Genomic DNA, 12,510 nt, shown 5'->3' on the forward strand with positions numbered 1-12,510 from the left:
TCTACATCTCTCAGCTCCCCCACGTGGATGCCCTGGCCTTGGATCTACCTCTCAGTCTGTGTTACTCACCCCTCCTCACCCAGCTCTTCTGCCTTCTAATGTGACCGACTCACATGGGGCTTGCACCTGAGATAACAGGCACTGGCTTGGGAATATGAATTCTCCTCCAGAAAAGTAAGCGGTCCATGGAAAACAGACACAGTGCTGCTGTCTAAGCCCATAAAAAGCCCCTTTTTTTCTGGCATAATGTTGCCTATGGTGGGTCTTTGCCATAATGTCTCTGGGAATTAGGGTATAATGATACAGTGGAAGCCAGGCATGGCCATGAGCTAATGAGTTGGTCTACCCATGGTCTATGCACTGAACAAACTCAGCTAGGTCACAAGCCAGCCAAAGCAATGCTTATCCCAATATGGACACACTCATATCAATGCCGTAGGAGCTACCCTGGTGCTGCCAGCTTGTTTATCAACTGGGTAAGTCACTATGGAGCAGAAGGCGGGTTGCAAACCAGCTCTTCAGCACACACAGGAGTCCTGCCTGCCTCCACATGCACACATGGCTCCCACTGCTCTGTTGAACAACAAGGAATGATCTCATGTTCTCATGAACAAATAACTGTTGTAGAAGATTTCTTTTGCAATCATGCAGAGTGACCATGGCATGAGGATTTGCTTGAACTTCAGAAAGCACTTGATTTAAAGCCCAGAAAAATCAATACAAAGTCTTGGCGTCTCTATGATTTTCTTTGGGATCATCCCTTTAGAGATCACAGTGCCCTCAGTACTAAGAAAGCTGTGCTTCAAATGCATTCACAGGTTCTGGCACCCATTTGCTGCCTGCTGAGAGGATATCACAGACATTTATAAATGGGAAAAAAAGATATATGAAAGACTTTTTTGCACACTTACAGAATGAGAGCCCCATTCTCCATTGTCTGTTAGCTTCACCCACTTGTCTGCCGTGGATTCCATCTCTTTGCATTGATCATTTTGTATCTGTTAATAAAAACACAATCAGGTGTATCTCTCAGTCAGTATAATCATTGCTGGCTGGGAAAGACATTCTGTTTGGTTCCTTTTGCCTAGATATTAGGACAACAGCTGCCTTACTTCTGGCAAAATAAAACCCCCAACTTTCAAAACCTGCTAGCAGTTTCTTTCCTTTTCTGATGCAAATGGGGAATAAAAAGTGCAAGAGGAGATCTCAGCCTTGTCCTCTTACTCTGTGGTCAGGCTTGGATGTTGAACATCTTGCCTTGGCTGCCTGCTCCTTCTCCTGAGCTTTCCAAGATCCAATTCTCTAAAATCCATGTGTTCCTAAGTGAGAGGGATTTTAAGAATGGATGGGCCAAAGCTAGAAAACAAACTGCCTTCTCTACAACAAATATCTGCAGTCTTTGGTTCTCTTCCACCTGACCTCACTAGGAATAAGAGTAACATTATCAAGGGAGAGGCAACATGCCATGGAGAGTTTGCCCTGACAGATAGGTGATGCTGATTCTACTTCTCCCAAATCCAGTGCAGCTCATTACACCACTGTCACTGAAATGCCACTGTGCAGAGCTGGTGTAATTATTAAATACATTTAAGCATAAAGATGAAAAATGGACTTTTGGAGAAGTGTTAAACATGGTTTCACTGAAATACTGAGGCTGACTAGGAAATACTTACGCAGGCATTTCTACAAAGGACTGCATCACTCACTGCGTCTTGAAGAGGGGATGATAAATGTAAGGAGGGGAATGAGTGGGATATCAATAAAAGTAATAATCAAAAAGCTATTTGCAAAGCCAGTGCTCAAAGAAACTACATAATTTTTCCAGTATTATCAGTCAGACACGCAACAGGAGCTGGGATTCATAATCATGGTATATTCATCTGACAGCAACAAACCTTATTTCCTGCCTTCTCCCTGTGAAGAAGGCAGAGGAGCCAAATATAAAACTGAAATAACTAAGTAATATCATCTGCACTGTCTGTTATTAAAGTGTAATAACAATATATTGCACAGATGTAGCAGCAAGAAGTTATTTTTGTCCTCCTTCCCCATCTCTACTGAGGAGAAGGATTCATTGTCCTGTTCTCCAATATTCAAGAAACATCAAGCAACACCAGCTAAGGCTTCTCATTCCTGTGCGATAACATGAGCTGTTTTTGGAGGAAAAACACAGCTCACTAGATAGTGAGGTAGCAACAGATGAGAGAGAAAATTTCCAGTCATCTCCTCTTCTGAGCTGCTCTCCTATTATGTTATTTTCTGTTCCAAATGGCAGGTACAACATGCCAAGAAAAGCAGTGCAGGTGTTGGTGGAATCTTCCAAAGCATCTCAGGGGCATCTACACCCCAAACTCCCAGCTGACTAGATCCTAACCAATCCATCTATATGGGCAGAGCATGGTTGCCTTTCACATTCTGGTCACTGCTGATCAGATTGGTTTAGTTATTTAGGTACAGCATGGTTCAAGTCCAGCCAGGCTGCTCCTATTTCTGGTCCCCAAATCCTCCATTTCACAGTGCAGATATGTCCTCAGATTCTAATACCTATGGAATTTGTACTCCTATATCTCTTTGGAGAATTGCTGGTCCTGGCTTTATATTTATTTTCTTTTATTTTCTTTTTTTTTTTTTTTTTTTTTTTTTTTTTGGGGGGTGGGGTGGTTTGTGTTTTTGTTTGGGCTTTTTTAAGGATCAGCCTTTTGTCTTTTCTTCTGCTTTTCTTTTTGTCTTAGTTGCTATGACCCAAATTGACTCAAAACTGAAGCTAAGATTTTCACATACAAACACCTTGGAACACTTCATGTTCTGGATGTCTCTGTTGGAATGAGTCTTTTTAGACATCACATCCCTTCAAAGCCATTTCAAGTCAAGCATCCCTGAACCAAAGCTTCTACCACCAACATTTCACAGAATCACCGAGGTTGGAAGAGACCTCAAAGATCATCAAGTCCAACCTGTCACCATAGACCTCATGACTAAACCATGGCACCAAGTGCCACGTCCATTCCCCTCTTGAACACCTCCAGGGATGGGGATTCCACCACCTCCCTGGGCAACACAGCACATTCCAATGGCTAACAACTCTCTGAGGAACAATAATGATACCTAATGGAAAACTTCCACTGCATGGTAGATGGGATCAGTTTAGTCTAAGTTTTGAAGCTTAAATAAATGCCAAAAGGCAGCATAAGTAACTGAAAGAGCAGAAGATTTTTTTTTTAATCTTGTTCAATAATAATAAGCTATGGAGATAATGGGGAATGCAAAGGGAGAGAAAAGCTGTTTCTGATGGTCTTTGTATGGATTGAAATCTTACAATTTAAGGTTGGATTCACCACATAAAAGGCCTTACAAAAAATTCAAAGAAGATGTTGTTGTCAATATACTGATATTCAAAGAAGACAGAGCCAGATTTCTTCAGGTGCACAGCGTAGATGAGAGAAACTGTACAATCATCCCTGTTTGACTCGATGTAATTCCCTCGAGGTGTCCATGAAGAGCTGGTGAACATAAACAAAACAAGCCTCAGCTGAGATCAGACACCAGGAGACTTTTCTTACACTACTATACAAAAACATGGTACTTAAAAAAGAACCCAGAATCCCACAGTAGGTAACTGCAGTTAATTTATAAATTTATTACTAGATTCCCATTTATTTTTCATGTAAATATAATATTTTTCACTAAACCTGCACAGAAAAAGATACTGGACTAGAAATTTAGGTCCTAACCTACACAGGAAAGGTTCATTATCCGTGGGTCAAACATACATTCAATTACTCAGGAACAGCCTTCTGCAACCACCATGGATAACTGAATAGGCTGTGAAAGTTCTAGACACAGTTACTAGACCTGGAGAATTCCAGTTACAAATAAGAGTAGCCCCAGGCCGGTCTTAAGCTCACTAGCTGGTGATGAGCCTGAGGATGACAACAGCAAAAAGAGGGTTACAAATTTCACTTCCCAGCCACTCTCATTTGCCATTAGTTGGGCTGATTACCTTCTGAAGATCTTAGATAAGTCATTAAGCTGGCTTTGTGCTGCTGAGCTGGCTCAGGTTTACCCATGGCTGTGTAACCCAGGTGCAAACAAAACTTACTTGTTGCAGCTGTCAGCTTTATTCTCAGACGAGCCAACCGCCGTGTCCATGAAAGTTGCCACGTTGGAAAATCCCGCTGGCAGCTCATCCCATTCATCAAACTTGATCCCACTCCCCAGTGAATAGGTTCCCTCCGCACATTTGCTGCACGCCTGGTTCTTCATCTCCAGGTACTCGCCAGAAGCACAGGAGAAAGCTGGGGAGGCAATAATTTCCAACATGTGAATGTAGAAATTAATCCCCATTTAATTTCCATTAAATTATTTGCTGCTTAATTAATTCAGAGTGAACCAAATACGAATTAACCCAGTCCCATGAGTCCAAGTTGAACTACCAACATTGGTTGCAGAATGGAGGTGTTCACTAGTGCCTATTTTTTCAACAATGCAGCAGCATTGAAACCAAATTTCAGATGACAAGTCCTGATTTGTAGCTTGTCTCTGTTGGCAAAACAAGATTTAGAAATTAAATCTCTACCAACAGACTCTGTCCAAAAGCAATTTGTGAAAACCATGGACTTGTAACGCAGTTCTCCTCACCCTTGCTCACCCACTTGTTGCACTTTGAATTCAATTAAAATCAGCAGCACTTGAAAGCCAGAGCAGACTCATATTACCCACCCATATGGTAGCTAAGAATGCACAGCCACATGCTGACAGTAACACTACAAGCCTCAGATGAGAGCTGCAGACCTAATCCAAGGTTCTCTCCACATTTCTTCTCACATGGACTGCCTACAATGCTTTGAATATCCTGGCTGATAGACCATGTGGTCTTGAAAAAGATTGCTAATAGTACTGTATCTTGTAAATGAAGATGTTTGGCAGAGGTGATATTAACATGCTGAGAAAATCAGTGCTGGTTGCTAACATAACAACGACAATACTTAACCAGGAAGGACATAGACCTGATGGAGTGGGTCCAGAGCAGAGCCATGAAAATTATAAGGGGGCTGGAACACCTCTGCTGTGAGGACAGGCTGAGGAAGCAGGGCTTGTTCAGCCTGCAGAAGAGAAGGCTCTGGGAATACCCAATAATGATCTTCCAGTACCTGAAGAGGGCCTACAAGAAGGATGAAGTCCTTTGTTTCCAAAGGACTGCAGTGATAGGACAAGTGACAATGGTTTGAAATTAGAGAAGAGGATATTTAGATTGGATGTTAGGAGGAAGTTCTTCACCATGAGGGTGGTAGAATTGCTGTGAATTTAAAATAAGGAGTAATTTGCTGCCATAATGAAGACACAGAAGGCGGCAGAGCCTCCTGCTCCACTGCAGTAATGTGAGCAGAGATCATTGCTTTACCAAGCTAATATCATTCAACTCCTTACACCCTGATTTTCAGAGAAAAAAAATAGGTGTAAAAGATCAGGCAGGCTGCCACACAGGACACTGCCAGACCTTCCAGGAGGGAGATGAGCCTTTCTCTTATTTTGGTGGGGAATTACCTTGTTTCCCTTTTCTAAGAATTGTATTCCAAAGACAGCAGCATTTCCCATCAAAACACATACGGCTGCAAGTAAACTAGCTCTGAACATGCCAGCTGCTTGCCACATTCAATTTGGGGCTGAGCATGGCTAATAGCAACACAAACCACTTTCGACACTGGAACAGATGCATCATTTGGCCTCATTCCAGGCGGTCAGGAGCAGCTGGAGGGGGATGAAGAGGAAACAAGGAGTGTGATGAGCATGGAGATGGTCTCCTCTCCTAGTATTGCACAAGTTGCTCTTCCATCAAGAAGGGAGAACAAAAGCCAGGCCAATTACTTTTTTATCTTGAAGACAGGCAGGCTGTGGCCATACCCAGAGGGACTCTGCAGAGCAAATGTCCCTCATGATGGCTAGGAGGCACTTGCAGAGGGACATGCACAGATTCATAGAAGCATGCAATAAACCTGATACCAGATTCATTTCATAAAACATCGATAAGAACTACAATACTAATACCCATCAAAAGCATTGCATATCTCAGTAAATATTCTTTAAAAGTATTATAAGTCACTTGATAAAGGTGACTAAGTGAATGTAATAGATTGAAGGTTTCTAATACAGTTACCATAGCTTTCCTTGTCATTCTGATGAAGAAGGTATGGAATAGAATAGAATTAACCAGGTTGCAAAAGACCTTCAAGATCATCAAGTTCAACCTATCACCAAACACCATCTTATCAACTAAACCATGGCACCAAGTGCCTCATCCAGTCTCTTCTTAAACACTTCCAGTGACAGTGACTTCACACAATGCCAGCATGGCACATCTTAAATGGATTAAAAGTGGCCTGAGTAAAAGATCTCAGAGAGGACTATTGGTGGGAAGCCATCACTGAGCGGGGGGAAGACGAGCAGCTCTGCCTGCCCAGCTCTGCCTGCCTGACGTGGCACTTGGTGCCTGCTTCAGGACTGAGTCTGATGGCTGTCTGCATTTTAATCCATGATCTGCAGGCAAAAAGAAAAGGAACATTATTCAAATTGGCAGGTGAGAGACTGTTGTCAAGACTGAGCTCACTCCAAGCCAGAGACTTTTAAGAGTCAAATATAAAGGCAAGCCTTTAAGGGCAAGGAATGCTGGCCCTGCCTGCAGAAAGGCTGAAACATTCTGGACAGCAGCAAGCCTGAGGGTCATAGTGGACCCATCATTCATGAAGAGCTTCCACTGTCAAGACATGCAAAAGGGTGCTAGTGAGATCTGTGGATGTATTTAAAGGTGGAGGTAGTGCTAAGTAGGATGAAATGTGTTTATTACAGGCAAGAAGATCATTATAATACTGAATATGGTTGTGATTTGGCATTTTTAAGAGGTCAGTGCAAAACAAAAGAACTTTAAATACTTTTAAAATTAGGGGTAATGTCCTGCAGCAAGAGATCTGAAGTGTTTAGTCTATTTAGTTTATCAAAAGACTGAGAGTCAACTTGATTAATGTACAAGCATCTCCATAGAGAGAAAACAGAAGATCCTGTTTGACTACTTAATCAAGCAGAGAATTGCATAAGAACTACCTTCTGGAAGCTGAACCCAGACACATTCAAGTTGGAAATAATGTACACATTTTTAACAGGAAGAATGAGTAGTGATTACTGGAACAATCTGTCATGGCATATGATGAATCCTTTGTGTCTCAAGTGCTTCGTACCATAACTGGACACCAAGTGGAAGAAAAGCTCACACTAAATACAAATTATCAGCCTCACCATCAACCTAACTGGATGCATTTTAATGGCCTGTGAGGTCAATCTAGGGAATCTAATTAATCCCCCTCCTCTTGAACTGTGAGTCAAAAGCGATGGTACCTTAACCTCCTTCTGGGACACACTGTGGATGGAAGTGGGACATCCTGAAGCAAGAGTCCTGCCCACTGTGAACCATTTTAGAATAGAATAAACCAAACCAGGTTGGAAGAGACCTTCAAGATCATCGTGTCCAACCCATCAACCAATCCAACCCACCCAAACAGCTAACCCATGGCACCAAGCACCCCATCAAGTCTCCTTCTGAACACCTTCAATGACGGCGACTCCACCACCTCCCCGGGCAACCCATTCCATAGCGCAATCACTCTTTCTGTATAGAACTTCTTCCTAATATCTAACCTGAACCTCCCCTGGCGCAGCCTGAGACTGTGTCCTCTTGTTCTGGTACTGGGTGCCTGGGAGAAGAGACCATCATCAGCCTGTCTACAACCTCCTTTCAGGTAGTTGTAGAGAGTGATAAGGTCACCCCTGAGTCTCCTCTTCTCCAGGCTAAGCAGCCCCAGCTCCCTCAGCCTCTCCTCGTAGGGCTTGTGTTCCAAACCCCTCACCAACTTTGTTGCTCTTCTCTGGACTCGTTCCAGCAAGTCAACATCCTTCCTAAACTGAGGGGCCCAGAACTGGACACAGTACTCGAGGTGTGGCCTAACCAGTGCAGTGTACAGGGGCAGAATGACCTCCCTGCTCCTGCTGGCCACACTGTTCTTGATGCAGGCCAGGATGCCATTGGCCATTTCCAAGGAGTGCTTACAATAGATTATTTTGTGGATCTGATATCACTTTGTAATCACTTTGCAGACATGGAAATGTCTCCCCAGAGAGGAAAACAGATCATAAACAAGATTGCCTCATTTGCCCTTTGATTGTAAGGCTCCATGATCATGTTCTTCATTTTAGTACAGCTGTGGCTCTCCCAGTAGTTTTAGTGGACTGGGGTCAACGTTGGTTGGCACATTTATTTTCTAGTAACTGCCGCTAACAATCTCACTTTGCCTAACTTTCTGATGCTGGGAGACAGGACAGGCTTACCATGAACACAGCCGGACTGAGTCAATCTTCACACGTATATGTGTATTCAACTTTCGCTGAGGTCTGTTTTCTCATGCTGAATATCTTCCGATATCTTGCCACACTCTGAGACATATATTAGAATATTTGTGGCTTTACCAGATTAATAAAAGCTGCCTCAATAACCTGCATCTTCCAACACCAAATGTCACCAGACATTTTTCTCCAGATATTTCTTACTTATGATATCAAAACATACTTCAGCTCTACTCTTTATTCTGTTGCCACCAAGCATGTGCTTGTTCTTGTGTATCCTTCTCTGTCCCTTTGGCTCTCAATTCATTACAATTTACAAAGACACAGGTCTGAATTTTGCCAGATTATAACAACATTAGAAGGAGGTAGCAATGAAGCAATTCTATCAATACCAGTGAAAATACACAGGGAAAATACTCTCAAACACTGGCTTTCCATCTCTCCCCATTTCATTCCTATGTTGTTCATCCAAATCTCCACTGTCTGAGATTCAGGTGAGATGCTGCCATCTCCTGCAGGCAGAGTCTGGAATGGATTATTTCAGGCTCCCATGGGCAGCAGTGAAATCTGTAGCTCGAAAGGAAATACAAGGTTGGCAGCATCATGCAGCTGTCCCTCCGAACAGCTGCTGGGTTCAGCAAACACGTGCCACAAGCCTGGAGGGGAAGATGTGGCTAAGGACGAGTACACTGAGGCATCTGCTCAGTGATACCCAGGGACATCAGGGTCCACATAGCATGAAACCAGGGACCAACCAAAATATGGGATGAGGAAGATAAAAGAAGCCCAAAGGATATAGGGAAATCATCACTCTATTATTAATCTTTCCTATAATCTCAGCCAGCTCCAGAATGTCTTCCATGAATAATTTATATGAGGCTTCTCCAATAGACTGTGAATAATTGATGTTCGTTTTCTTCAGTCATTATATCTCAATGTGTTACCAGGAACCAGACTGAATCTTAATTTAAGAAAAAAAGTCTGTCAAGGCTGTTTAGGCTTGAAATGTGATCACACTGAAAACTGATGTACCTTGGAGAAGAATGCATTCTGTGGAAGAGATCCTTCCTTTTCTTAAGAGTAAATATTTTTTCCTTTTGTCCAAGAAATTACAAAGTAGAGCAATGCATTTTCCAGATCGCCTCTTTGATAGGAACAGAACCATTCTCCCTAGCTGGCCTGGCACATAGAATATATTTATTATTACTTTTATTGAAAAATTTTAACACTAACAGGTGTGGGTTTGGAATGGGAATGCTCAATACATTGATAAAAGTGTAGTGTAGAGTGGAGGAAGGCAGTCATCACCAAAAGGTTAGCAAGCACTTTAGCTGCCAGGCTACAACAGCCATTAAGGTGGCTCAGCCCTGGAGAGAGCAGGTAACATACCTCAAGGTGAGTGAGTAGCTCTCCAGGCCCCACTGGCTCCATCAGTCTTATTTTGATTGGCGCAGATGGCTTCTAGCGCCACTTGAGAAGGCCTCTGCACACACACACAAATGCACACATGGGTTTCCTCCCATCCCTCAACCAAGCCATAGCAAATCTCAAGGTTTCATCAGCTGCTTTCCCATCAAAAGAGAATTCAGTGACTCAGAGTAACCTCTGTTTGACTTATTTAATTATATTGTGTACACAAATAGGGTAAAGAAATCATCAGAAGACACTAAGGCTAACCTTTCTCTTGGAAGACTCAATATACACATCAACACGCAGTTCCAAATAACTTCTCCAGGAATTAACCTCTGTGGATTCAGTGCCAACTCTTCTGCTTTTTTTAACTACAAATCTGTGCTTCAAAAAGCCAAACAATGAGACTTTTTCTGCAAAGACACTGTATTACTGATGCACAGAGCAAAACATTTGGAAAAACTGCTCATAAAACTAGGGTATCTCTCAAGATAGCAGTACAGATGAAGAAAACATCCAGATGGAAATGCCACGGCAAAAAGTAGCCTGGAGTCTTAGTCCAGGTTAAAAAAACCTAATGCCAATAATAGGCCTCCTCTTCCTAATTTGAGTCAGGAACATACAGTAACAGGGATGCTTTAAGAGAAATAGGAATAAACACCTGCTTGAGTGCATTGCTAAATCAGAGTCTTTTAGTAATGACTCTCAAACCATGCTATGCATACCACTGCTAGCGTAACAACTTTGCTACCTGACAGCCTTGCATTAATTCCTCAGCTTTACAATGTTCTCCAGTGCAGCCTCCACTGCTGTGTGCTAGTCCCCTCCCCAGTGTGCTCTAGCAGGAAAGCTTTTCCTTTGCCTTTCAGAAGAAAAATTAAACTTTCCTAGAGAAACAGAAGAGATTCAAGTAATTGAGTTGCTCGGTCCTGCAGCCCATGCACGCAAAAGCGTCCCTACAAAGATCACAACTTTGAAAGCTAATTCTTGCGCATCTTGCTGTTTATGTCAGAGGTATCTCCAGAGATTTATGATGTTCTCTGTCAGACACCCTTAATTGCTAGGTAATATACAACTGGCCAAGGGCTAAATATAGAGCACATCAAGAAATTCTCAGATTTCCTGGATTTCATGTCCACCTCTTTGTTACTTAGGTTTGAAAAAGCAACCTTCCATATGATGAGGAAACTTCACGGGAGCCACATGACTGTTCAAAAGACTAGGGAGAAGGAAAGGTATTGTCAAAATGAGGGAGATCAGCATATACCATTCAAGTGAGTAATCTCAAGGATGGAGGAATGAAAGGGGAGATCTCCTGAATATATATTTTCATATTTTCTCAAATAGTACACCTACACCTAAGAATAATGAATAGTGTCTGTCATCTTATGTAAGTATATATATGTGCATGTGGCTCACCTAAATGACATAGTTAAACACCAGCAGCCATTGATAGCTGGACCCCATTGTTTCACCCAAAGTGAATACCTGAAGAAGCAATGTCTGAATGACACTGAAAATTAAAAAAAAAATAAAAAATTAAAAAATAAATTGGTGTATCAGACCAATGAAAACAAGGTCCAATGAAAAACTGAGAATGGCCATGTGCCTAGTCCTCAGAGCTATGAGGATGTCGCCTCTCTTCCATGAGACCTATGTAAGTGTGAGAGACTAAAAGTTGGTTCTCAACAAAGATAAAATCACTTGATGCTTGCTCAGACAATATGTGTTGGACAGAGCCACTGGAAGGAAGGTGCAAAGATGATGTAGGAATCCTGTCTACCAATCCTGGATGCAAATTACCCTGTCATTGCATCATGATAACACTGGACTGCAGCTGGCCTACAACAATTACCCAAGGACCCAGCCATCACGCCTTCAGGACAAGATAATATCCACCCATCAAGTACCCTGGGAAGGGTGACACAATGGATTCACCACCTGTTTCCTGATGCGTAATGAGTGTGGGGGCATGTCTGGATGGAGACGGAGGAGGCGGAGGGCCCCCCACCCCAATCCAGACCTTTGCCCAAACACAGAGAAATGCACAGAAAGATTTCCGGGGGAACGATACCTGGACATTTACCTAAGGATGATTTCCTGGCCCCTGAATTCCTGAGGGACAATACTTGGATACATACCTAAGGACTAAAAAACTGTATAAAAGACTGGAGCCACTACTGGCTACTCAGAAGAAAAACGCAGAAGAAAAGTGGAGATGAAGGAAAACACAGGAGACGGACCATGCCACTGAGAAAGAAAAGTCCAGGACAATGTTGCTCCGGAGAAAAGAGGCCGTGGAGCCTGGAAGCTCTACAGACCCAGGCTGCCCAGAGGACCACATCTCTTCTCCAGCCAGAGCATCAGCACCGTTCCTGTACCAACCCAACATCTCCTGCAGCACCTTTCCTCCACAGACTCAAACTGTCTTGGGGGGGTGGTAATATAACTCCTTTCCTCTTCTCTCTCTCTTCTCTCTCTCCCTCTCTATTCTCTCTCCCCTTCTGATACATTCACTTTATTTATGTAATAAATAGTCTAGCTGTTGATATTTTGGCCTCGTTTGTGCCTCTAAGTTCACATCACGGGAATATTCAAAAAGAACTGAGTCTCTTTCCCTCTCCAGACTGAGACAGTAAGGCCCATGAAAAGGAGCTCTTACATGCATTTATACGTGAAGACAGTGACACTGTACTGATAATAACACATTTT

At 42.7% G+C, this 12,510-nt stretch overlaps 1 protein-coding gene across 2 annotated transcripts in view; it reads right to left on the reverse strand.

The window, feature by feature from the left end:
* The window catches only part of ELAPOR2 (endosome-lysosome associated apoptosis and autophagy regulator family member 2), a 109,367-nt gene that overhangs the window by 39,180 nt on the left and 57,677 nt on the right, over positions 1 to 12,510 (reverse strand). For both annotated transcript variants that reach the window (XM_068167951.1, XM_068167944.1), the window contains exons 3-5: positions 4,100 to 4,295; positions 3,353 to 3,500; positions 912 to 998 (exon numbers count right to left, since the gene is read on the reverse strand). In XM_068167951.1, coding sequence (XP_068024052.1) covers positions 912 to 998; positions 3,353 to 3,500; positions 4,100 to 4,295 — 431 coding nt within the window. The remainder of the gene's footprint in view (positions 1 to 911; positions 999 to 3,352; positions 3,501 to 4,099; positions 4,296 to 12,510) is intronic.

The sequence above is a fragment of the Melanerpes formicivorus genome, unplaced genomic scaffold, assembly GCF_026170545.1.
Source record: "Melanerpes formicivorus ecotype bairdi unplaced genomic scaffold, bMelFor1.0.p_v2 SCAF_3, whole genome shotgun sequence".
NCBI classification, from domain to species: domain Eukaryota; kingdom Metazoa; phylum Chordata; class Aves; order Piciformes; family Picidae; genus Melanerpes; species Melanerpes formicivorus.